We start from the raw sequence: 23751 nt of genomic DNA, 5'->3' as shown, positions 1-23751 counted from the left end.
CCAACCACACAGGAAAACGAAGCAAGTTAGCCAGCTCTGAGACCTGCCTGGATTGTCTGCAAGCCCCCTCCTTAGTGCTGGCAGTGACCCGCACTGTGACAGCACCCTGTGTCTCCTTGCCCAGCACCAAGTGTTTTACCCTCCTGCGCTGTTGGCTGCTGTGGGATCGCAGTGGATGCGGCGCAGAGGCCGGGCTGTGGGGCACCGCACGCCTGGGGCTCACAGCAGGGCGTGCGTCAGCTCGAGCGCTGCTGCCACAGCAGGGAGGTGACAGGTGCCCAGCTTTGCTGCAAGAACAAATTTGACTACATGCTTGAACTGACCTGGATGCAATTGTTGAGCTGCCAGGCCTGCTCCCTTGAACTAGCATACAGCAGCCCTTCTGTAGCTTACGGGAAAAAATGCCAAGCAAGCAGAACACAATAAAATATTAAAGGAGCGAGCACTACTGATTAGAGCCATGCGAGGCAGGTCTGTCTAACACAACCCACTCAAGTCTTCCTCTAGGGGGTTTTAACTCTCCTATTCCACATGTCCAAACAGGCCAAGCTAAGAAGTTAGCGCAAACAACCAGGAGCTATGAGAACTATTTAGCTTTCTAGCTATGAGAACGGAGCTGTTTAACAGGTGAAGAACCACCTCCACCTAGTGCATGTATCTCAAGCTACATACAGCGAAATCACTGCAGTACATAACACGCCTGTATGTCACTATCCTAATCGCTCACTTGGACTTACTTATGCACAAATTCAGGAGGTTGGGGTCAAGATACTGCACTCTAACATTCCAGCATGGAATTCCATCACTTCCAGGAATTTGAGTCAGAGCTGTCTTACCTGGCTATTTAAAAGGCGAACGAGAAAACAGTTCCCAGCCTGTGACCTGGGAAAGATGTTCAACAGATGGGTGTGGTGTTTAAAAAACTTAGGTAGGTCAAGTATTTCTACACAGTAAAAGCAAAACAGAAATATTTCTATCATCCACAGCTTTCCCCAGCCCTAATAAACTGCATTTTCCCCAAAGTTACTATTCCAACTCCTCATTTTTGACAGTCAATTTAAAGGAGACTTACCACACCAGGAGAAGTGTGTTTAATGCAGACATTGGAAAAGTTTTGTAGGAATGCACAGATCAAGTGACAAAATACAGACAGCAGAAGGCAGGTTCATTAGAGTCTTCCACAAGAGAGATTGCATGTGGTGATGCTACACTCTTCTAGCAAGCAAAAACTGATTGAATTTTAGTTCGATCCACTCAGCATTAAAGGTTGTTGCATAAAATTAGCCTCCACAGAATCAAGAAACAGGTTCAAACCATTGCATTTCCAACCCTGAAAGACAGCCAGAATGTTTTTTCACTGCTGCTTGCTTCATTGCAGTGAAGGAATGATTCCTCTGTTCAGCAGCAACAAATTTCTGTAATTAATGTTCATCCAGCCCTCCCTTACGCACGAGAAACAAGGGCTCTCCTGCACGCACAGAGCCTTCTTGAACACTGTTCGAGTAGGTCTCATCGATCCAGACACCGCTTTTGAGCAGCTTCTGAACACACGTTCCTTAGAAGGTTGATCACAGATCTCGGATCTGCGCTCCTCATAATAGCACTGCCAGATACAATCATATTTGCACCTGCCTGGAAGATATTAAACACCCACTCAGTGATACAGAACAGACCCGTTTCTTAAGACTTTTCTTGCTGCAAAACACACAAGGAGACAGCAGTTTGTAGGCTGACGAACAAATGAGCAGTACCTGCAGGACACAGGTATCGTGCCTCTAACTACACCTGCAAATTAACTTTGGAAAAGACAGCACCTCCCCTCACAGCTGACTGCTTCACCACTGCTCCTGCTTAGCTGCCTGTACAACAAACGACTTAGGAGGGGCTTCAGTAGCCACTGTTAAAAAAGGCACAAATGATTTTGCTACTATGTCAGCTTTACCGTTCCTTCTGAAAATGACTGCTCAAAGGGCTTGTCCTCCTATGCCTTATTTTCTGAGGGATGACTCCATCTCCCAACACGCTGACCCCGAGCGCTGTGCTGTTTCAGCCTCTTACCTCTGCGCACTTGTGGATGGTGTCAGGCCCAACTCCTCCATCCACTTCGATATCCAGCGATGGGAACTGCGTCCTCAGCCACTGAACCTGCGAGAGACGGCGTTAAAAGGCTGGCACTGAGGGCTGCACCCAGCCAGTTTATTCTCACACAGTTTATTCTCACACACACACAAGGTTTATTCGTTTCCCCGCTACTCTCTCTGTGGTTAACTTTACGCTCGGTAGACGGGAGGCGTCGGTTCACCTTTGGCATCATGTCTTCCATGAATTTCTGCCCTCCGAAGCCCGGCTCCACCGTCATCACCAGCGCCATGTCGATCTGGTTGGCCCAGGGTGCCAGCTGCTCCACCGTCGTGCCGGGCTTGATGGCCAGGCCCACCTGCGGGAGAGGAGGCGCAGAGCGGCTGCAGGCCGTGCCGGGGGCTGCGTGAGGCGGCTCCGGGCTGCGCGGCCGCTCACCTTCATGCCGTTCTCGCGGATGTCCTTGATGAGCGCGCCGGGGTTGTCCGCGGCCTCCAGGTGGAAGGTGTACTGGTTGGCGCCCGCCACCGCCATCGGCTGCACCCACTGCTCGGGCCTGGCCACCATCATGTGCATGTCTGCGGGGCGGCGGCGCCGTCAGGGCGGCGCTGGAGCCGCGCAGGGCCCCGCGGCGCCCCGCGGCCGCTTACCGAAGAAGGGCTCCTGGCCCAGGCGGCGCCGCAGGCTCTCGACCACCGGGTGCCCGAAGGTGATGTTGGGCACGAAGTGCCTGGGGGCCGAACACACGGCGTTACCCCGCGGCCCCTCCTGGCCCTCCCCTCCTTCCCTCCCTCCCTCCCGCCCTCCCGCCCGGCGTTACCCGTCCATGACGTCCAGGTGCAGGTAGTCGGCGCCGCACTCCAGCAGCCGCCCGCACTCGGCGCCCAGCGCCGCCAGGTCGCCGTTGAGCACGGACGGCCCGACCCGGCACCCGGACGCCATCGCCGCCGCCCCGCGCACGCGCGGCCCAGCGGGAGCCCGCCCCCAGCCACAGCCACGGCCACGGCCCCAAGCCCGCCTCCGCCCCGCCGCCACCGGCGCCATCTTGGCGGCCGCCTCACCCCGGCCCCTCCGCACGCCCCCGGCCACACCACAAGCACCCGCAGGGCAGCCCCACGGCAACGCGCTGCAGCTCACAGCTTTATAGGGCTCTGGCAGTACCACAGCACACAGACCCCTCGGTCCCTGCTATGGCTCACTGCTGTGAAGTCACCCGTGACAGCGGCACGCCTTAGCGGCAACATTTATCACGTACACTGAGTTAAACCACGTAAATCACAGCTATTTTGGCGGAGTACCACAGTGAGGTTGCCCACTTTTCGTTAAGGTAGATTCTCCCGTCTCATTTCACACAGAAAAGGTCGCTCTGTGAAATGCACCGTGAATTCTGCACGTGCAGCGTCCCAGCTCGCATCTGAGCTCTCCTGCTCCCTGCCCGCCTGCAGCCCAGCCTACCTGGGGATTGGAAAGCAAAGCTGTGTTTTTTCTCGTTTGTGCGTCACTGTTAATAATAAAACTTAGCATCTGGAATTCAGCAATTCTTTGAGCGACCTCCAAGCTAGGAGATAATCCAGAGCAGTCTTCCATAGGTAGCTGGCACTGGCCACAGCGTGCTGAGGAGCTCAGCAGCAGTACAGCACGCTTTGGTCAGCAAAGCAAGCAGTTCCTCAGTCAGGAAACCCATGGAGCAGCAGAGCCCAGGTGCTGCCACCCAGTCAGCTCTCTTACAAAGCCACGTGCACTTTAAAGTTGCATTAGTGCACCACCTATGGATAGATGGATGGATGGATGGGTACACAGACTGATACAGACAGACAGACAGAATTTGCCTCCAGTGCAGAGGACGCAGCACATGCTCAACGCCCCTGAGCCTGGGAGGAGGATGGCTTTTGCTATCATCTGCAGGTGTTTGATGTGCACGAGTTCCCTCCTCAGACTGGTATGCGCAGCTCCCATCAAATGTGAGCGTTTGGCGAATACCAGGCCGTGCAGCGCGAGGGCTCCATGGGTTGGAACAGGCTGAAACCTGCTGCCAGGTGCACAGTTAATTTTCCACACAACGGCAAAACCTGCATGCTGCACCACAGCAGTGAGACTGTCATTTGTTCAGCAGTACTTTGAGCAGCTATTTCAGAGTTGCTGAAGAGGGATGCGAGTCCTTTCTTTGGAGATGGATAGGACATTGTTCCATCTCCACAGTAAGGCTGGTTTATGACGCATACGTTCAAATTACAAGCCCCAGGGGCCAAACTTGTAATTAGCACATTTTGCAAACTCTCAGGGTGATCTAAGACATTTTCCTCTGCACAATAATGCCACGATTACAAACCGCAGTATCTAGCTCTTCTAATGTAAGCTGGAAAAGGCTTTATGTGAATCCCAAAGCACGGGGTAACTTTGGGCGTTGCTTATGATTTCATGGTTTGATTCACAGCTGTTGTGCAGTTCGTCTGTAAGCAGCTAATGGATAAATTCACATTTCAGTGTAATTCCATGATGCTGCAGCAGAGCCTGTAACTCAGCTGTGACGTCAGCTGATCCCCCGCTGGGATCACCTCCTAGGTATAAATGTAACACGTACACATCTAATACTTGCAGCCACCAGCATGACGTACATAAAATGGAACCTTTGTAAATACAATCTCGGCATGCCAAAAATAGATTCTTTCATCAAGTTTCTGCCCTGCAATATCCATCTTTTGTTTACAATGTACATATATATTTATATTTTTATATATAGGAACATGAAAATACCATACATAAATATTTACTTTAAATCCCTATATAGCTAAGCACGTAAGACAGCATCAGTGGAGCAGTTGCTAGGTACCGGAAGGTCCATGCATTCCAGATGTGGTTTCTTGTTGTTTTTTTTAAAGCTATGGGGATGAATTACTCAGTACATTAAAGCAGGACAGAGTGGATTATTTATACCATCTGCAGACCACTCACCCCCTGCCCATCTATATCTGTGTGCAGCACTTGCATCCCTTCTTATGGTATGTACTGTATTTAGAGCAAATATTTTTGTAGCACAAGGGCAGGATCTTACAAAGTGGAATGAAACCAACAGACAAAAGTAAACTCAACTAAAGGCTGCAGTGCCAGAAAAAAAAAAAAAAAAAGGGGGTGGGGGGGGTATCTAATAGCTCCATGGTGCTTATCATTGCTCGGCAAGTTAGAAACAGTAGTCCCAGGCCTGTGGAAATCGAGCTTTAGATTGGTACTTTTTTGTCAGCATTTTCACTGTCAGTACCAAACTGTAAGAGCCTTGGATACAGCTGCTATATAGCCCTCCTCTCAAAAAAGCTACAAAAATAAATCTTGGGCACAGTCTCAAAAGGGGTTTCTCTTTCCTGTCTTGCACGGTACAACAGCCTGCTTACCCAAAGAGGCTGCTGATCAAAGTACATGGCTGCCAGATCAAGGTTTTGTGGACCACACATACTTGCCCACACCTCCTACCCTGAGAATTTTTTTTAAAATTCTCTGCTCCTACAGTCTTGCCCTGAACAGAAATAGATTTCGCAAACAGAAATTAGCTAGTCTACAGCAACAGGCTGTTAGCTATATTCTGCTTTTGGATAATAAAGTGCTCGTTTGAATTAGTTACTAGTTACCAGGGAACTCAAAGGAGAAAGCACAGTTTCCCTTCCTCCTCCCACTACTGCACTTCCCCAAGAGTTAAACGTGAGATTCATCCAGATCGATGTCGGTCTCCCCAAGCTCCACGTGCGTGAAGCTGAAGTGAGTGGCCAGCAAGGGGTTCTCCATCCCGTTGTCCTCACTGATGTGAAGGACCGTGTCCCCGTGCTGCAGTAAGCTGGTGGTCTCAAGGCCGGCGTAGTCCTCGGTGTCAGAGAGCTGGGTGGGTGGGGTGCTTTGTGCTGTGGCTGGCCGGGACTCCAAACCCTCCTCTTTTTCCTTCTCCTTCTCGGTAGAAAGTGCCTCGCTCTGCAATTGAGGAGAGTCAGCGGTCATGTTCAGAGAAAAAGGGCGAGTGGGGGAAGAGCTAGGGAACACCTATAAAGTATTTTCTCATTCAGAACTACTTTTTACCATTAAAGGGCCTTTTGCAGATTATAAATCCCCAAAAATCTGCCCTAACCATTATATTATTTTTATTTTTTTTTGCTGGTGAATGAAATTTGTAACAATAACCAGAAAAGCTGTCTGCTTTCAATTAACACTTCCTCATTTCGTATTTTTAAGAAAGTTGTCTTATACTTGTTCATGTCAAAGTCCATACACCCAAAAGACACCAGATAGCTGGGGTATAAAAGTGACCACAATGCTACTAATGTGTTGAAGTGGCAATTGTGATTGTCTCTCACTGTGCTCAGTGGTGTCCAACAAAGAAAAATGTTGGACAAGCAGCTTCTTTTGAAATGTGATGCTTTTGCTAAAACAACCCCGAGTGAGTTTTCGAAGTAATCCTTCCTGAAGGACTCATTTCTCATACAACAAACTGTAATTGCCAGATGATGAAAACTTGCACAGGTCTAGAAAGACTTGTAGTTATGATGGAAAGATGCAGGAAATATACTTACAAATTAAGAATTACTGCAAAGACTGAGAAGCGAGTAGCTTATAAAAGTAGAGGGTAGGACAGCAAATTCAGCCTTAAGAAAAGACGCTGCCTTTACTCACCAGCCAGCTTTTGTTATACTGCTGTAGTGCAGCTATAAATATTTGCCCTGCAACTTCCATCAGCAAAGCCGAGATGAAGCCGTGGGCAGACACGGGATAGAACTGTCAGTGGTGTTACCTGGCCAGTGGCCTGGCTGTGGAGATCAGCTACAACGATGGCGGGCGAAGAAGTCAGCACGGGTTTACTGGGCGCTTCCTGCTTGCTGCTCCCCTGGGGGCTGCTGTGGCTGCAGCCCTGCGGCTGAGCTGCTGGAGCCGGAGGGTTGGCTGGGGACGGTGGTGTTGCCTCAGGCTGAGCTTCAGTGAAAGTCACCGACCGCTTCTGCTCCACTGAGGGGTACAAAGCCCAGAAAGCAGGATATTAAAATGCTGTGATTTGGGAAGGAAAGCACAGTAAGAGAGCAGAGATCATCCCTAGTGTTTTTACAGCTAAAACAGGATTCGTGATACGTTCCATCTTTATAGGCTGTCTAAATGGCGCCTCATCTCATAGCCTTTTACTCCTCGGCTTCCTCTAAAGCCACAGCAAGAGTCAGGGATCTCCTGAAGACTATTGACCCTACCTATCTTTGTTACAGCTTGGTGAGATAAATATCACCCATAACATCATTCCACCACAGAATATAATGAACTGGATTCCCACGTGACTTAGGCATTTTTGCCTTAACTAAAAAAAGGAAAACTATGATCAAACACATAAGGGAGTTGCACCAGGTTTTGCAGGAAAATTGGAAAAGAAAAAGGGCAGCTGATTACCCCTCATTCCTGCCACTGACTGAGTTCACTACCCGGCAGTAACAAAGAATATCACGGGCTGACAACAGCTAGGCTAAAGCTTAACAGTAGAACAAATATCCCTGCTCCCACTCTTAATCATTCTGGTCTAAGTTTTATGTTCCAAGGATCTCCAGCAGCGCTGTTGCCCCAGCACAGTCCTGGCTGGAAACCCAGGAAGTTCTGAAGCAACCTTCGCTCTTCCAGGTGTTTCCTCCACAGTTAATTGCTCACTCTGGATATATGGAATAGAGCTACCCGCTCTGCTTGGCAATGCTGACTCCTGGAAATACGTTGCACTGATGCCACAAACTAGAACAGTCCCGTATTCGTTTCCATACACAGCCCTTAAAACTCAGAACTGTTAAGCTTGCAAATGATGGCAAATTTCCTTCTTTCTCCCACTGTTACTAGCAGCTTCAAGATTTGCACATCCAGAGTTTTTAGACAAGGCATCCTGAATGGAGGACACATACCCTAGATCCTCCACACTTTTAAGAGACACGATCATTGACTGCCCATGTCCAGTTTCACCTTGCTGGCCTTGAAACCATGAAAGTGTTTTGAGAGGGCGATTTTCTGATCCATTTACTAAGGAAAAGGATAAGCATGCTGGGGCTTCCCTTTAGTACAGGCTAGCAACGAGCAAGTTGACGGTAACAATTTCCAGTCATTACCAACCTGAACACAAACTAGTTCAACATGGCACCTCTTATTTCTGCGATGAAAACAGCTTACTTATTCTTCGAACGTGCTAACTTTTCCTTTAATCTAAAAACAACAACATTGAATTTTGTACTTTAAAACATGAAGTGCTGGCTCTGGAAATGCAGCACTGCCTTACCGGTAGGTTTTGGTTTTGGCTGGATGCTCCGCCGGGTGGTTGAAAGTCGAGCTCCGTGACGGCTACGAGGTTCAGTTTGAGTTTTTTGGCGTGACAGCAGTGGTCGTCGAAGCTAGACGTTGGAAGAAAGAGTCATGTTAGGCTGAGGTATGTTCATGTCCTGCACAACTTGTCCTCTGCAGAGGGGATACAGATACACATTTTTAAGGTTTCTATGGCTCAGACATCTCCTTCATACGAAAACAGCTACTGAACTTCTGTGTTTTGGATCTGTTCAGTTTCAATACTGACTGTAATCGATGTGCTTTGTGTAACCATCATTTGAATTTAAAAAAACAAACAAAACCCACAAAACCAACAAAAGTGCACAGAGGAAAGACCCAAGAAACTCAAAGTGCACCTTCTTTCTTACCAGTTTGCCAGGTCTCATGGCTACAACTCGCACTATGGTCCTGCTAACTTAGCCAGAGTATCACAGAATCCGTAAAAGGGAAATGTTACGTGCAGGAATAATTTCAAAACATACAAAACTAGAAAAAACAACAACAAAATCAAAGAGAAGGAAAGGTTTGTTCCCTTCCCATGGTCTCACCTGCCGTAGGCCTCTCTTGCGCCCCAGGGGTTGCTGCAAAAGAAGGTTCTGCTGTCCCGGCTCGCTCTGCACGCTTGCCACCCTGTTAGATGTCGACAGCGTTAGGCCAAGCACGGAAGCACCCTGTGTAACTAGCAGGTGTCCTGGCAATTGTGACTGACATAAATAAATAAATAGATAGGTAGATAAACCACTAATGACACAGTCACTTCAAAGAGCAAATACTGTCTTTGAAGGATGGGGGGGACGTGTCTGTTGGGTTGTGGCTTCCAAGGCTTAGGAGAGGGTGGGAGGTGGAGTCATGGCATTCAGGACTTGGCCACGCACAGGTAGCATCCAACTATAAATAACTGCAAATTTCAGTTTTCAGTCATTGATTGATGCATCCCACTGAGCCAACACTCACTTCTCTGCATCCTTTGCCACATAGGCTTTGTCAACAAAGGCAAGATCAGCTCCTATCTCAAAAGCCTTCTTGTTTGCGTTTCCATTTGTAAGGACAATGTTGTAAAAGCTATTTTTTTCCTCCCAAATAGACTCCACAGCCTCATCAGAATTTTGTCATCTGGTTTTAATTTCAATTTAAGTCAACAAACAAAAAACAAACACAAAGTGACAAAGGATCTATTCACATAATGGATGCATGAGTTATGCAAACAAGGCCTCACACTCAACACTTGCAGCCTTGAGTCTCTTGGTAGCGAATGAACAAAAAATACAAATAAATTATATATATACATTTATAAAAGCACACATTTTCAGTTTTTAATATCTTGGTACAAAACAGCTGAAAATCTGCAGTAAAACAATCTTTAGCAGTAAAACAGACTCGGCTACACACCATCTCATCCTCCTATTCAGCTGATCATTAAATCTACTTCATACAAAAATGCCACCCTCCCCTCATTTTCATCAAAGTCGTATATTCCTCCAGACAGATAAAAGTTGTTCATTTAGCAGACAGCGGTCACAAAACATTTTAACTGAATGAACTGTGTCTGGGAGACATATGGTTACAATAGCAACTAACGTGTAGATGGACTTCCTTTAAAGAAGGCAGCTGCTTATTTGGGACAGACTGGAATCCACTGAGCCACAAGTCCTATTTAAGCAACTCCCAGCCATATCTGGAATGCACTGTTGAGGATTTGGTATTACAATCCATTTTGCCTTTGGCCTGCATTAATCTAAAGAAAACCAACATTCTTTTCTCTAGATGTTTTCCTTGGATCTCCCCGGAGGAGCTCAGTACCACCAACAGAGTGAAGGCTTAATATCTGCCCTTACAGGAGCGGAGGGAGAAGGCAAACCTAAGGATTGACACGGTCAGACACGACATGAAGGATGCCTGAGGAGAGGCTTAAAAAGTCCTCCCTCCTGAACAGCTCGTTCTTCCCTTTGGCACAAGTTATTGCTCGTCATAGGTTTGGTAGAAGAGAACACAAGAGCTTCCCGGTCTGCTTCAGGTCAAAGTCTGGTTAACTGAGCTCAAAGTCCTACTCCTTCCTCTCTTATCAGTTTAAACCCAAGCCAGACTTCGCATTTAAACCATATGTATGTGCTTCTTCCACCAGCTCTGCTGGCGAGATGACTGGCAACTTCAGGGGAGAGACACTACCTTCAGCCCCCGAAGCTGTTTCTCTTCTCATTATCTGACCACAGCCTCCTAAGCCTAGCCATGCCTTCGGCGATCTCACCACAGCTGCAGTGGTTTGGAAAAAAGGAAAAGCTTATGCAAGCTCAAAGCCAGAACAAACAAGATATATTTGAGTCCTTTTCTCCCCCAGACAGCCCTTCCAAATGAGATCACCAGCCTCTGAAACACATTTTCCAGCTTTTACGTAGGGTATTGACATGATTTACATACAAAGCATCCTAAACATCATGCAAGCACCCGCCTATGAATAAGCAGAGTCCTCAGAGTTACTTCCTGCGAGCAGGACTGTGTTTTTAACCCAGGCAGTAACTGCAGCACGTATGACTGGTAGGTCCAGAGGCAGCTCATCATTCCTTATTAGAGCAGAGAGACCGCGCTCAAATTAGTCCTTTGATTTGAGATCCAGACTACCTGAAATTACAGCTTGTAGAACTTTCCTCATCTCTTGTTTCTACGGTTACATAGAAACCGAGTCCTGCCAGTATGTGAATTAAGCAGGAATTGGCTGGAGAAAGTCTTGAAAAAATAATTTGCTGTTGGACTAGCTTTTGCCAATACTGTTACAATGTCTGATGAAGGAACAGTAGCTCTTGGCTCTACGGGTGAGGAGACATAGCTGTCTGTAGCAGGCAGACTACAGATTTATTCAGTACAAAAACACTGTTTGGAGTGGTAAAACAAACTCGCTTCACATGCATCACGAAAATACTTTGAAAAAGTCGTTAGATAAAGAGAGCAGATGGACCACATGAGGGCACAGAGGCTATACATGAGGAGAAAAATGGTTCCCATGCAGTAACCTGTGCACTGAAGACAAACAATAGAAAGGTGAGCAACAGAAAGGCTGGATTTTGTGTCTTCCTGCTGGAGTCTGTGATTTTCAGCCTGGCTTATATCATAAGTGAAATGAGTTTAGTGAGCTGGTGGATGCTGATTTCCAGCACTGAATCATTACGCAAATTGGTATAATTCAGGATGATCTTATGAGCTGGAATTGCAGATAACTATTGCAGACAAATGGTGGATCAGAGAGCAGCACCGTTTTGCAGAGCTGCCAGCACACAGCACAGTCCTGCTGTGGCTGTCTTTTTGCCTTTTATCTCCAAATTTTGAAGAAGGGATAGGAGGGGGAGGGGGCAAAGAAGGGGAGAGAGCGTCGTGAAGACTGCAAATTTCAGATGAGTGGCTGATATTTCATATACAACCCTTCACTTTGTGAGGGTTTGTTTTCACATCAAAGAACAGCACTGCTGATCGTATTTCCATGAAAATTAGTGTGTCAGACAGATTGTTGACTCCGTGTAAACCCTCCCTCCTTTTCTGTCTCTCCTTGTTTACCAGACCTGACCAGAAACAGACTGCTTTTCCGGCAGCCTGTGGAACCCAATCAAGGAACAGTGAACCAAATGCCATTTCAGCTGGCAGTACCTTTCCCTCCTGGGGCAATGTGATCGATAAGGGGTTTGCTGCACTACATAAATTTATTTGGGATATAAATTTATTTGGGAAGAACAAAATAGAAAAATGTCCTGCCCATCACAAAGATGCTCTATCACTCCCTCAGTATCTCTGTCAGAGGTTTTGTCTTCACAGTATTGTTACTCCTGCTTCATAGTTAGGGCAGACAGGTGAGTAAAAGATCAAACAAACCCAACTTCATGGGAGCATGTTGCCATCCCTACATGAAATGACAGCCAGTCACACAGTGGGGGCTAAAAGAAACTTTGTCAGGTTGGAATTAAGAGTGATAAACCATGCAGCTACAGAATAAAATAAAATAAAATACTAAAATAAAATAAAATAAAATAAAATAAAATAAAATAAAATAAAATAAAATAAAATAACAAAACTAAAACGCAGACAAAGGAAACAAGGAGTTTAAAGGTCCATTAAAGGTGTACATGCTTGCCAAGCCACTGTGGTAGAATGTACACACTATCTACATCCCAAGGCATCTGAGTGATGGGGTTAGTGGACAAAGGCCAGTGGAAAATGGGTTAAAATGTAGATGAACTCCAGCTCTCGTATTCCCAGACACATCCTAGTCATGCTGGTGTTAGGTCTGCTATGCCTGCAATACGAATTTGCCCTGATTTTCCCTAATAGGCACCATGAAGCTAGGATAGGTGTAACTACAAACATTAAGGACAATGTCTTTGTACAACAGATTTCCATTATAGCAAGTTCTCATTTTTCCTTTCCTGAGTTATGGAAACATCCTTTCCTCTCAAATTATTGCTACAACTCATGATGCTGGATACATATGCTCCAGGTACCCCATGCTGTCTGTTTACTTCTGAGCACCCAAATGCTGTCCCCTTCCTGTCTTCCCTGCTTTTCTACACAGCTGTCTCTAATTGTTATAGAACAAAGGGAAACAGGCTTTATTCTTTCTTGTCTTTATCCCTATTTATTTTTTATTTGTTTATTTATTTATTTTTATTTATTTTTTTTAATTTAAAACTCCTACCTTCCATAGAGGTCTAGTCTCCATATGATGTATTTCTTTGTGTCAGTTGACTAAACATCAGCTTTTGAATTCGTAAGGCAATCGTAAACTGCTGCTACTGTGCTCCAGCCAAAATCAAAGTTATGAAAGAAAAACCGAAGCCTGCTTTATTCAAAGTTGATGTTCCTGAATGTAAAAACACATTTATTCTGTCCTATGATCCCCATAGCACAATAAACTCCTGCAGTGTCTGCTTCATTACTTCTGTGCTTTAGAGGAGGAATCCAATTTGCAAATTTAACAATGCAGTTGAAATGACTTTTCTTGCTCACGGAACTGTAATCTAGCTTTTTCATATGAACTTGCAGTATTTCCCCGTCTAAATTCTTTCTAAGGTTTTGCAGCTCTCATGCCCACTACTTGAAAAAAATAATAAACCTTAACAGAATTGACTCCCAAGTACATCTGTTAAGCTCTTTATCTAGGAAAAGCTCTGTACCAAAGAGCAGGGGGGAGGACGCAGTGTCCTGGTCCCTAGCAAAAATTGGTCTGACAGAAATTAGTAGGAACCCACTGTACAGTTGATTGCATTTCAGGGTTCAAAATAAATTATTGCTTTTGAACTCATCTGTTGACTTGGCTGTCTCATATTCCTCAGCCTCATCACTGTTATTAGGAGTGACTCCCACTTAACAAGATCAAAACATTTCAAACTCAGCAGTGATGTAACCCGATACCAGGTCATGATGGCTTTAACTCAGATCCAGACCTTCTCTTCTCCTCATCCTCCTCAACTGTGGTGAGCTTTTAGCTCCACATAAGGGATGGTCCTTGGCTTCTTTGGCTGAATGGCTTCTGTTCTCTTTAAGCATGCTCAGATGACCATGCAATCAATTTTCCTGCATCACAAAAGCAGATAACCATATTCCTGCCTCTGCCAACAAGCTGATGTCTTTTCCTAATGCCACTCCTACAGCAGCACCATTTAGAGACCAATCTGCCAAAGCAGGATTTGTGCACACCAAGGCCGCTATGAATCATGAGAGATGATCTCAGTGACACAACCAACGATAAACTCTCCATTTGTCAGCTGAGAGGAATGAAGGAATGAGCAAAGCAGCCTGTCCCCACCCCAAACGCCTCTCAGCATATCCACATTTCAGCTGGGGTGGTCAAGTAATGAAGCAGTGTGTTATCCTAGTGCTGCCGATGGAATGGGCCATGCTCCCCGGGAAGGAGACAGAGATGCTCTTGGGACTCACGAGAGCTCTCTGACCTCGTGAGGATGGGTTGCGAGGTGTGAGCAGAGCAGCGGGATCGAAAGGATGACTGGGACGACTGAGGTGGCCGTTAAAGGTGCAGACCTCCCTTCCAAGCTCACTTCTGACCCATTCGACAGGCACAGCCCCAACAGTGCTTGCACACAAAGTCCCCTATCCACAGGTGATGGTCAACAGCTCGGCCTGAGCTCCAGTTCTGACCGGGCAATTTTAAGTATGGATTCACGGTGTTCACCTGCAAGCTTTCTGAAGCTGCCATTTGAGAATTGGGAACACTTTGCAAAAACAATGAGAATTACTGCAAAGCATCCACGGAGAACTTTGTTCTGCAGGAGTTATCGTAATTAGTTTTATTAGCGAACGTTAAAGAAAACAGCTTGATATTGTTATTAAGTCTTTTGTGGTGACAGCATCGTGAGATGAATGGAAAAACAGATGTCTGTTTTGTGTAAGCCTCCAGACTAATGCTTATAACAGGCTACAGCTAATGCCTCATGGATAATCTTTCTCATGCCTTTCAAGCAATTGCTAAACAAGGGGAAAAACCCAGGCTAGGCAGACAGACCACTACTTCACTTGCTGTTTCCCCTTCCCCTTAGCTTCCTCCGAGTTATTGGCAATCAAAGCTGAAAACTGAAGGTGGGTTGCTACACCTTTGACTTGCAGGCCTGAATATCAATGAGCCACAAGAGACAGAGATGGAGAGAGCAACAAAAGGTGAGGGGAAGAGACAGAGGAGGTTGGAAACGGCTCGGCTCGTTTCCCAGCACACACACTGACAGACAGGTAGTGTTAACACTGTACCTAGAGAGGCTGCCCTCAGTGGCCAGGCTCGGGGAGTCATCGAGGACATTAGGTTCACTGCAGGAGGGGCAGGGAGATTAAGAATTTAGGGAAAGAAAATGCAAAAAAAAAAAGCATGCGATTGTCTCTGTTTTAAAGGGAAAAAATATCAACGGAATAAAAAGTAAAAAAGGACGGTAACATTAATTGGTCTCGCACGCTCAACAGCACATATATGAGTCAGAGGAGCTGAGAGAACATCTGATAACAGGAGTAGTTGTTAGAGGGAGTTTACGCTACATGGAGACGTCTACATCTCTGCTCTGAACTGGGGAGCTAAGGACTTCAGTAGGATGTGTTTCCAGAGGATATAAGGTCAGGGAACTGTTTTCAAAGCCATTTTCCTGTGGCATTTTCATTTATTTTGGTTCTATTTACTTCCAGCTTCATAGAAAGCTTTTTTCTTCCCTCTTCCCTACAAGCCAGTTCTTCCTGAGGGAGGACTAATCTGCCTCCCAGGAGCTGCAGACCACTCTCATTCTGGTACAATTCTAAGGACAACCATCTGGAAAACAAGGTCTTGTAGTGCAATGAAACTGTAAGTAAACAGCTGGCGTGGATCCTGGCAAACACGTACACAATCGCTTTGCTTTTCTACACTTCAGCCACTGAGGCAGGAGCAGCTCTCTCAGCCACAGGAAAATCATGAAAGAAAGAAGGCAGTCTGCTGGGTTACCAGCAGGAAAGCAATAATAATATTACTTAGCATTAATTAGTTTACATTTGTGAGGCAGCCTGAAAGCCCAGAGACCATCCATAACTAAAAAGGGCATGATATTGTAGACTCTGATTGTGCTTGCTGAGCTTGTACTGTCCCTGCACAGATGAAAAGCGATTCTCCTGGTGTATGGTGAACATCAAAAGTAGAGAGTAAAGCTCTGTTGTAATTAAACTCTTTTTTTCTCAGAAGAACCATGACTTGGGATTGCACAAAGCAACATTCCTATCAGTCAGCTGTGACTCCTATGAAGTTTACGCATTCAAGATTGTAGTGAAAGATCTGGGGAAAATGCAGTCTTGCATATTAATTTCTTAAGAAACAAAGGGACTGAATCAATTGGGTTCAAAAGTCAAATAAGTTCCTGTAAGCCCTTTTGTGAAAACTCCCAGATAAAATCTGTGTAACTCCTCTCTTGTAAATCACTTCTCCTATCTCTGCTGGTATGTACCACAGCTGTTACTTTTCCTTCATGTATCAAGGTTATTTTTTTTTTTTTTACTTCCAAGCAAGACTGGGAGGGAACAATGTTGTTTGATTTTCCAAGGCTGGTCAGGAGATAATGCAGAATTTACTGTTTAAAGGTTCAAAGGAGTTAACAAAAATTAATCTATCCATTGTCAAGATATCTTTGGATAACTATGCCACAGAAAAACAAAACAATAAACACTATTTACTTAGAAAAAAAGTCACGTTTAACTGCATAACTTGTCTCTACGCTCTAAAGACGCGCGTTTTCCAAATTCCTATCTTTTTTTTCACCACTCCATGTCAACCAGGAATAAGGCATTCAAGGGAATTTCTATCAATGTTAATATTTCGGGGTTTAAATTGTTAAATCCCATCTTTCAGCTGGACATTTGGTGTCCAAGATGATCTAGTTACTGTTCTAAGAAGGATAAAGTCTGCATGGGAAAAAGAAAATAAAAAATCAAACAAACTTCCTCTGCCCTCTGTCCAGCATCTGGGGATTACTCCATGCTCCCAACGCAGATTGTGTACAGTCCCCTGGTTCATTACAGAACCTAGAAATCACATCTGCTCTTTGTGCTACCCACTGTACTAGCAGAGGAAAAAACTGCTGGAGATGTCTGAAACTGTTTCAGAGGAAGGTTTCTAGAAATGACAGCTCCTTCTTTTGGACCTTATGCAACACAAGTCATCCTGGAAAATCATTATTTCCAAAGCTGCACCCTTGGTCCAATGCTATTTTAGGATGAATAAATTTATTATCACTATGCTGGTGCTGATCCTCCTATCCCACATTTCTGATTTCCACATCATATACCTGCACCATTTCTGCTCTCGTGAATATGATGGGAAAGGTGAAAAGCCCATGTTGTTACCTTTGGCTGGGTAACATGCCCACCTCAGCCTGAGGTGCAGACACGCTGGAGAGATGGCTGGAGAACCGCCTCCTCCCAATGGCACCCATTAGGTATGCTTCTTGTTCACTTACCACACTGGGCATACTCAGGGAGTCATCTAGAAAGAAAGAGGAAAAAAAAGAAAACAACAAAGGAGAGGGAGCAACCATCCCAAACCCCCACCTCCACATTTATACTTGTCAAACAATAATGGGATGCCAAAGGTGTACCCAGCATTTACTTACCAAGTCCCCAAGCCTGCAAATTTCAATGCTTCCACTAGATTTTACAAACACTGTTCAGAAAGACATATGCACAAAACCCTGCAGAACGAGGAGCACCACACACACAAGGCAGGGATTTATGTCTGCTTTCAGCTTATATAGCTCCCAGGAAAATGTGTTTGGGGAATTTGGTTTCTACTGAGGCTTAATTTCTGTGATTAATAAATTGTTGGGTGATATATAGTGATTGCTGGCAAAAAAAAGTTGTAGCTGGACATGTTATGGTATGAATAAATGGCCGCTCCAGTATAGCAAAGCACTGTTACAAAAGATAAAATCCATAACAAAGCAAAAGGCGGGATTGACAGCCTTTAACACCCTTTGGGACATGCGTTTTAAAATGTCACCCAAAAAATTGGATAAATTGACTCAAGCACATCATGCTGCAGCTGTGCTTTGCAGACAGTTGGATTGTAATCAGGACTGCTTTAAATTTTCAGTCCTGTTTCAAATTACATAAAGTATCTGGAAAGAAATGACTCTGTTGTGGTTTTTACCACAACAACTTCTAATTATAAATAAACAAATGAAACAAAGGGGAAGTTTTGTGTAATTTTCTCTTCTCTTTTTGACCTTTTCCAATTTTGATATACTGAAATACTTTACGGCAGCATTAAGCCAAGGCAGGGCTGAGGTAATACTGCCATGAGCAAATAGAAGACAGCACTCATCATTCCACACAGTGGCTCATCATTAATCTGAGGCTGAAAACAGCATTTGCCACAACGTGTAACAGAGAAATGTATCAGCAGAACAATGCTGGGTGGACCGTGCAATGTTTAGCAATGAACCCAGCTGAAATAATGTTGGGCTGAACCTGAAAAGTTTCAGGCTCACTGTTCTTTCCCAAAAGGTAGCTCTGCCTCAACTGCACAGACCCTTCTTTTGAGCCACCTATTTTCACCCCTTTTACTTAATGTCTTTTGGGAATACTCAGCAATCCTCAAATACAAAAGCAAAGTGCTTGAGTTTCAAGGCATTGAGGCAACCAACCCTTGCAGCACCAGAAGACAATATCCCTGCTAAAGCAGGGGGAAACCCAAGCCTGATGACATATAAGCAGAGTTTTCTACCCTGGCTTTCAGTGACGGACAACTCAGAAGCAGATGGACAGCTCACAAGCAGAGAGAAGGCAAAATTCCAAGAATAACATGAAATTCAGCTGAAATGACAAAGCAACATTGAGGTCATTGCAAATTAGTCCCCAGGATATTCACCGTCTCGTTCCTTCACCAGAAAGCCTGGCAACCCTGGAACATGCCAGCTACCCACAGGAGAGATCAAGCTTTTGCTGTCAGAAGGTTTAAGGCTTAATTTCCTCTCTGTGACTCAAGTGACACAAGCGCACAGACATTCTACCCTGCAGAGCCACAGCTGGATCCTATGCAGCACAAGGTCAACATATTCCATGTCAGAGCATCCAGACAGAAGTGATGAGCAGGAAATACTCAGGCCCTGCAGCAACTGGACCCTAACTACAAAGCCAGCCACCACCCCTGCCTTCTGCCAGGATGAAGGTCAAAGAGAGGACTGATCGCTAATGCCTTGTCAGCACTGTGGGGACTACGTGTCAGCCTGGGTCTCACACACTAGATGTCTGCTTAGGCCCTTCCTTTTCTCCACCCAGAGATCAGGAAGGGATGAGGAGATATGGAATGACCCCAGCTTTAAGACCATGGACTGTGTAGCAGCAACACCAGACCCATAGCCTTGTGCCCCCATGGGCTTTTTGTTCACACTGGGACAGTGACAACTGTCTTCCCCTCCTATCTGTCCTCGGGGGCATCCAGAAAACACCTTCAGTGTTGGGAGCTTTGCTCAAATCAGTAACCACGTACTTTCTTCATCTTCCTCGTCTGTGCGGCTCAGCGTGTCCTGCGAGGCCTGCTGGGACGGCTCGCTGTCCTGCTCCCAGACCGTGCCAGTGCCTGTGTTGGAGCGGGACATGGTGGCCAGACTCAGGCGGTACGCGGAGGTGGAGGTGCCCACGGTGCTCACAGACGTCTTCCCTTGGTAAGCTGCGCAAGAGTGGGAAAACACAACCCAAGTCAGTGCCGGCACTGGGAACCAACAACCAGTGACACATTCCTGTCACACTGGGCACCTGACTGCTAGGAGCAGTGGGGCAGTGGCTGGGCAGAGGTGATACAGCAGACACAGAAGCCCCGGCTCACCCCATCCCAAATCTCTGTTGTGTCAGGTTTTTTTTTTTTTTTTTTTTTTTCTTTTTTTCTGTTTGTTTGCAGTCTGGTTTTCTCCCTTAACCTTACTGCTTCAACATTTAGGAAGAAGGCAAATTATTACTGAGGAAAAAAAAGCTTGAGGCATGTTCTTTTTTTCTTTCCTTTCTTAAGAACAAAGCAGATAAAATCTCCTGCTGTGCATAAGCAGCGGCTGCCATCTTGTGGCAACAAGGGCGACTGTTACAGCAGACGTCCCCTCAGGGAAGGAAAGTGGTGAAAAAGCTTCAGTGCACTGCGAGCACACTGGTAACAGTACAGAAAATCAACATAAGACCAAGAGGAGAAAGGAGGAGACAGATCTGCTGCTGAACTACGAACATACATCCGTTTCTACACAAGCAGCTCAAGATTTACAGAGATGTAGGTAAGGGCTTGCTGTGTTGTGGGTTCTGGGTTAGGGCTGCACAGGCCAGCTGTGGCAGTGAGAGGCTGCTGCTGGGACATGGTCTTAGTGGAAAAAGATGGGCACAACAAGGTGTGTTTCACAACTACCCTGCACTTCTGGTGGCTGTCCAGCAGCAAAGCTGGGCTCGGCATGGAGCCAGAGGCAGGGATGAGCTGTCAAGGTGTGAGGGAGTTACCCCAAGCCCCTCCTTGAGAGCGGGCAGGTTTGTCTCACAAGTTAATTCCCAAGTAAACCAGCTGGCCAGACTGGGCTGATGGCCCTCTGGCTCTTCCCTCTCCTCCTTACCAGACCCGCTGTGCACTGCCTCCTTCAGGATCTTCAGCTCGTTATTGAACTCTGCGATGAGGGAGCTCTTGCAGAGGGGGCGCGGTATGAACCGTCTCTCCAGCTGGTCAGCGATGTGCTGTCGGGCAGTCAGCTCCTCGTGGTTCTCAGCCGGCTGGGCCAGCAGCTGAGAAAGGCATTAACAACATTGGGACACGTTAGCATGGCGGGGAAGCGATACCCAGGGAGCTGGGACTGGTCTTCAGATCAGCACGAGCCCGTAGCCAGCAGACTGTCCTCTTTGTAGGCATGGTTTTGACTGCAGCTATAAGAAGTTTCTGCCTGTCTTTCAGGGACAACCTTGTATTTGACTGAGCAGACACAAAATCTCACTGCTACATGGAGATCAGGGCTTCCTTATGCTAAACTCTGCCGTCAGACATGAGACAGCTCCTGCCTCCAAGATGATTTAGTCTGTCCAAACAGTGAGAAGGCTAAATAAGGTGGAGTACCATGTCTCAATCTACCTGGCAAGGAGGGAAGAGCTGTGATTAGCTTAAGCCCTGGCTGCCCCATAGCCCAGCAGCTGTCTGTCCATCTGCAAGAGCCCCAACAGAACCCTCACCCAGGACGTGTAAGGTAAAGTACTGCTCCCTGCCTATTAGTTGCACTGCTCAGCTCTGTTTGGAGGAGCTTTTGGGGGAAATTTCTGCCAACCATGCCAACACCCTCCTAGGTTCAGAGCATCCATGATAGTCTCCAGTGCTTTCAGTGTCTTTGTTATGAAACTAAGTCCACATGCAAACCCTCTTGGCTAAGCCTAGTAGGTACCTTCCTACCCAGGGGAACTAAGTCTGGCTATACACGGGAGCTTCTTACATCAGAGCTCCTGTATGATGGGCATACTCTTTGCTGTTGTCTAGGAAAAAGCCTTTTGACTCAGTTTCAAGGGCTTCACAAGCCTACTAACACATCACTCCCTACATAAAGACCTGGTTCTTCCAGGAGCGCTGTTGCCTCTGTTTTCAGCAAGGGAATAAAGGATATCTTCAGGGAGCGATCTAGCAGGAGCCAAAGCAACTGTTACCTTGCACTGGATGAAGGGCCGAAGGAGCACAAAGATAGGGATCCGTGTTCGCACGATAAAGTCGAGGAAATCCCACAGGGCCAGCCCTCCCACCTTCCGCAGTGCCATCTCTTTGACTTGCAGGCTCAGCCAGTACCACTGGCTGTCCAGCTGGCGTTCAAAGCAAACAAGGATCACCTTCAGGGCTACATGGGAACACACACCAGCAAAGGACGGTCAGAGGTGTTATTAGTGTCCCTTACAAGCGCTGAGGGAGGAACGGGGGGGCCACGGCGGGCACAAACCTTGGCATGCATGCATGCACATGCACTTGCACACCCACACACCTCAGAGTCACAAGTTTCTTCTCTATCAGTCTGCAAACAGCGTAGGGAAGGAGGGAAACCTTGTCCTAATAAATGGCCTTGGGATCAGGACTGAGAGTCCCTCCTCCAGTTTTACCCATGAGGAATGTTCCTACTTCACACCCAAGTTCCTCTGTACTTTTTTGCGCTTCCCCTCTCCCTCCCTGCTGAGCTCTAGCATAATTTGATCGTCTTCCTGGAATTCAGGTATTGGTATCAATTTTGGTATTTCAAAAGCAGCTCAGGATGGGAATGCAGCCCTGTCTGATCAGACAACCTCAAAAACCTCTATTAAGCACAGCCACAGAAAGGGCCACCCTGTGAGCACAATCATCTCCAGGTTACCTTCAGGGTAATGAAAAGGACCTTCCTAGCAGTGCAGCTGCTTAAGCCCCCGTCTAACTGTAATCTGAACAACAACAACAACAACAAACAGTCCAAGGGCCATAATTCACAAGAGCACTGCATTACAAATGGGGACGAGCAGAGATGAGGTTCCAAACAATGCTCTCCATTAAAGTGGGCTGTGACAAACAGCTAGCTCGCAGGAGAGACAGGGAATCTACCCTGTGGAACAATGGAGGCCTGGAAATTGCTGGGGGAATGGCTGACTACTCTACTCCATCTTTCTTGATGGGATGGCCAGGACATCTCAGCCATCACAGATCTACATAGTTTGTTGGAGCAGGGAGCTACATCAGTGGTGAGTTGCCAGTTTTTCATCAGTAGTACCCCACACCTCAGATAGGGGTTAACAAAGAGCTGAATGTAAGTCTTTGGGTGAGTGTCCTCACAAAATTGGACACATAGAAGCTGTGTGGAGAGCCTCCCATATAGTTCTGATAACCTGTATGCTGCTGGATCTCTGATTTGACTGTTTTCTCTTTCCTTTCACCTGTGGGTCACGTGTGAGAATACAGTACTACCTTGCAGCAGCATACAGTGAGCAGGGAGAATAATAGCCTGGAAAGACCACATGTGCATAGGGCCAGCAGGCAGGCAGACTGCCCCGCATTTCACCTGCATGACAGAGCTAACCATGGGCCAGTGAAGCTGTGACATTAGGGGCTGGCAGGCAGAGAACCAGCCTTTTTTGGCTTCGCTGCTATGTACTGGCAGTATGAAAACTGAGCGACTTCTCTTCCCAGAGGTGAGCAGAAGCCGTCACTCACCCAGGTAGGCAGCCTGGCTGGTGGACTCTGCGAGCCCTTCCCGCCGCAGGTCCTTCCCCGCATCCCCCGGGGTGGAGCAATGGGCAGGGGAACTCTCCAGCATAAAATTCTTGCTGCGGGAAGTGCTGATGATGCGAGGTGGCAGGAGGATATTGATAACAGTCTGGAGCAGCAGCAGGACCTCAGGCTGCTCCAGCCAGGGGCTGTCTGAGATGCATCGGGAGGGGAGAGAGAGAGAGAGATCAGGCTACATCCCATCAAAGACAACCAAAAGATCCAGACCCTGTTCCATTCCAAAATGTGGGGCAATCTCAAATGTCCCCCAAGCCAAAACTCCGTCCCCCACAACTTGTTATGCTGCTTCTCCTCCTGCAAGCAAAGGCAAAGTTTATTTTAACACCAACACAGACAGACACAAACACAGAGCTACACAGCACAGCAGAACGTCCCGTTCAGTGGTCTCATGATCTCACTTCCTTTTTTTTTACCTCCCCCTCTCCATTCTTCTTTGCTTTTGTTTAGGAATTTACCAGTGATCACACTATAGAAGAAAGCAAGGAGCAGGACTTATGCCAGACTAGTGGCATGGATTGGGCAGACAGCAAACCACAAGGGCACACAGCAAACCACAAGGGCACACAATTTTGTGACCTCTGCTCCCCTCTGTGGCTTCTGCTACACCACATTCGTCTTGCCCT

General features: G+C 46.6%; 2 protein-coding genes across 14 annotated transcripts in view; both read right to left on the bottom strand.

The window, feature by feature from the left end:
* Positions 1 to 1076: 1076 nt before the first annotated feature.
* On the bottom strand, positions 1077 to 3053 carry RPE (ribulose-5-phosphate-3-epimerase). The gene is made up of 6 exons (XM_084524755.1): positions 2900 to 3053; positions 2730 to 2809; positions 2518 to 2657; positions 2303 to 2437; positions 2059 to 2145; positions 1077 to 1632 (listed from the first exon to the last, which is right to left on the bottom strand). Exons 1-6 carry the CDS (start codon positions 3019 to 3021, stop codon positions 1510 to 1512), a joined length of 687 nt encoding a protein of 228 aa, XP_084380881.1. The 5' UTR covers positions 3022 to 3053; the 3' UTR covers positions 1077 to 1509.
* Positions 3054 to 3112: 59 nt separating this feature from the next.
* UNC80 (unc-80 homolog, NALCN channel complex subunit) overlaps positions 3113 to 23751 on the bottom strand; it is a 129142-nt gene continuing 108503 nt past the window's right edge. For 10 of the 13 annotated variants that reach the window (XM_084524701.1, XM_084524706.1, XM_084524703.1 and 7 more), the window contains 10 exons: positions 23054 to 23260; positions 21538 to 21722; positions 20472 to 20637; positions 19376 to 19555; positions 17233 to 17371; positions 15130 to 15186; positions 8940 to 9021; positions 8348 to 8459; positions 6848 to 7059; positions 3113 to 6033 (listed from right to left, as the gene is read on the bottom strand). In XM_084524701.1, the coding sequence (XP_084380827.1) occupies positions 5764 to 6033; positions 6848 to 7059; positions 8348 to 8459; positions 8940 to 9021; positions 15130 to 15186; positions 17233 to 17371; positions 19376 to 19555; positions 20472 to 20637; positions 21538 to 21722; positions 23054 to 23260 (1610 nt within the window). In that variant the 3' untranslated portion in view covers positions 3113 to 5763. The remainder of the gene's footprint in view (positions 6034 to 6847; positions 7060 to 8347; positions 8460 to 8939; positions 9022 to 15129; positions 15187 to 17232; positions 17372 to 19375; positions 19556 to 20471; positions 20638 to 21537; positions 21723 to 23053; positions 23261 to 23751) is intronic. The other 3 variants (XM_084524711.1, XM_084524702.1, XM_084524705.1) reach the window with 1 other exon arrangement.

This window comes from Aythya ferina (genome assembly GCF_964211825.1).
Source record: "Aythya ferina genome assembly, chromosome: 6".
Taxonomy (NCBI): Eukaryota; Metazoa; Chordata; class Aves; order Anseriformes; family Anatidae; genus Aythya; species Aythya ferina.
This window is presented reverse-complemented; position numbering and strand designations above follow the sequence as displayed.

Coding starts and splice junctions, on each gene's coding strand:
- RPE (XM_084524755.1), bottom strand. CDS start 3,021: ATGGCGTCCGGGTGCCGGGTCGGGCCGTCCGTGCTCAACGGCGACCTG. Junction 2,438..2,517: donor TCCGCGAGAACGGCATGAAG/GTGAGCGGCCGC, acceptor CCTCTCCCGCAG/GTGGGCCTGGCCATCAAGCC. Junction 1,633..2,058: donor CCATCCACAAGTGCGCAGAG/GTAAGAGGCTGA, acceptor AATATCTTCCAG/GCAGGTGCAAATATGATTGT.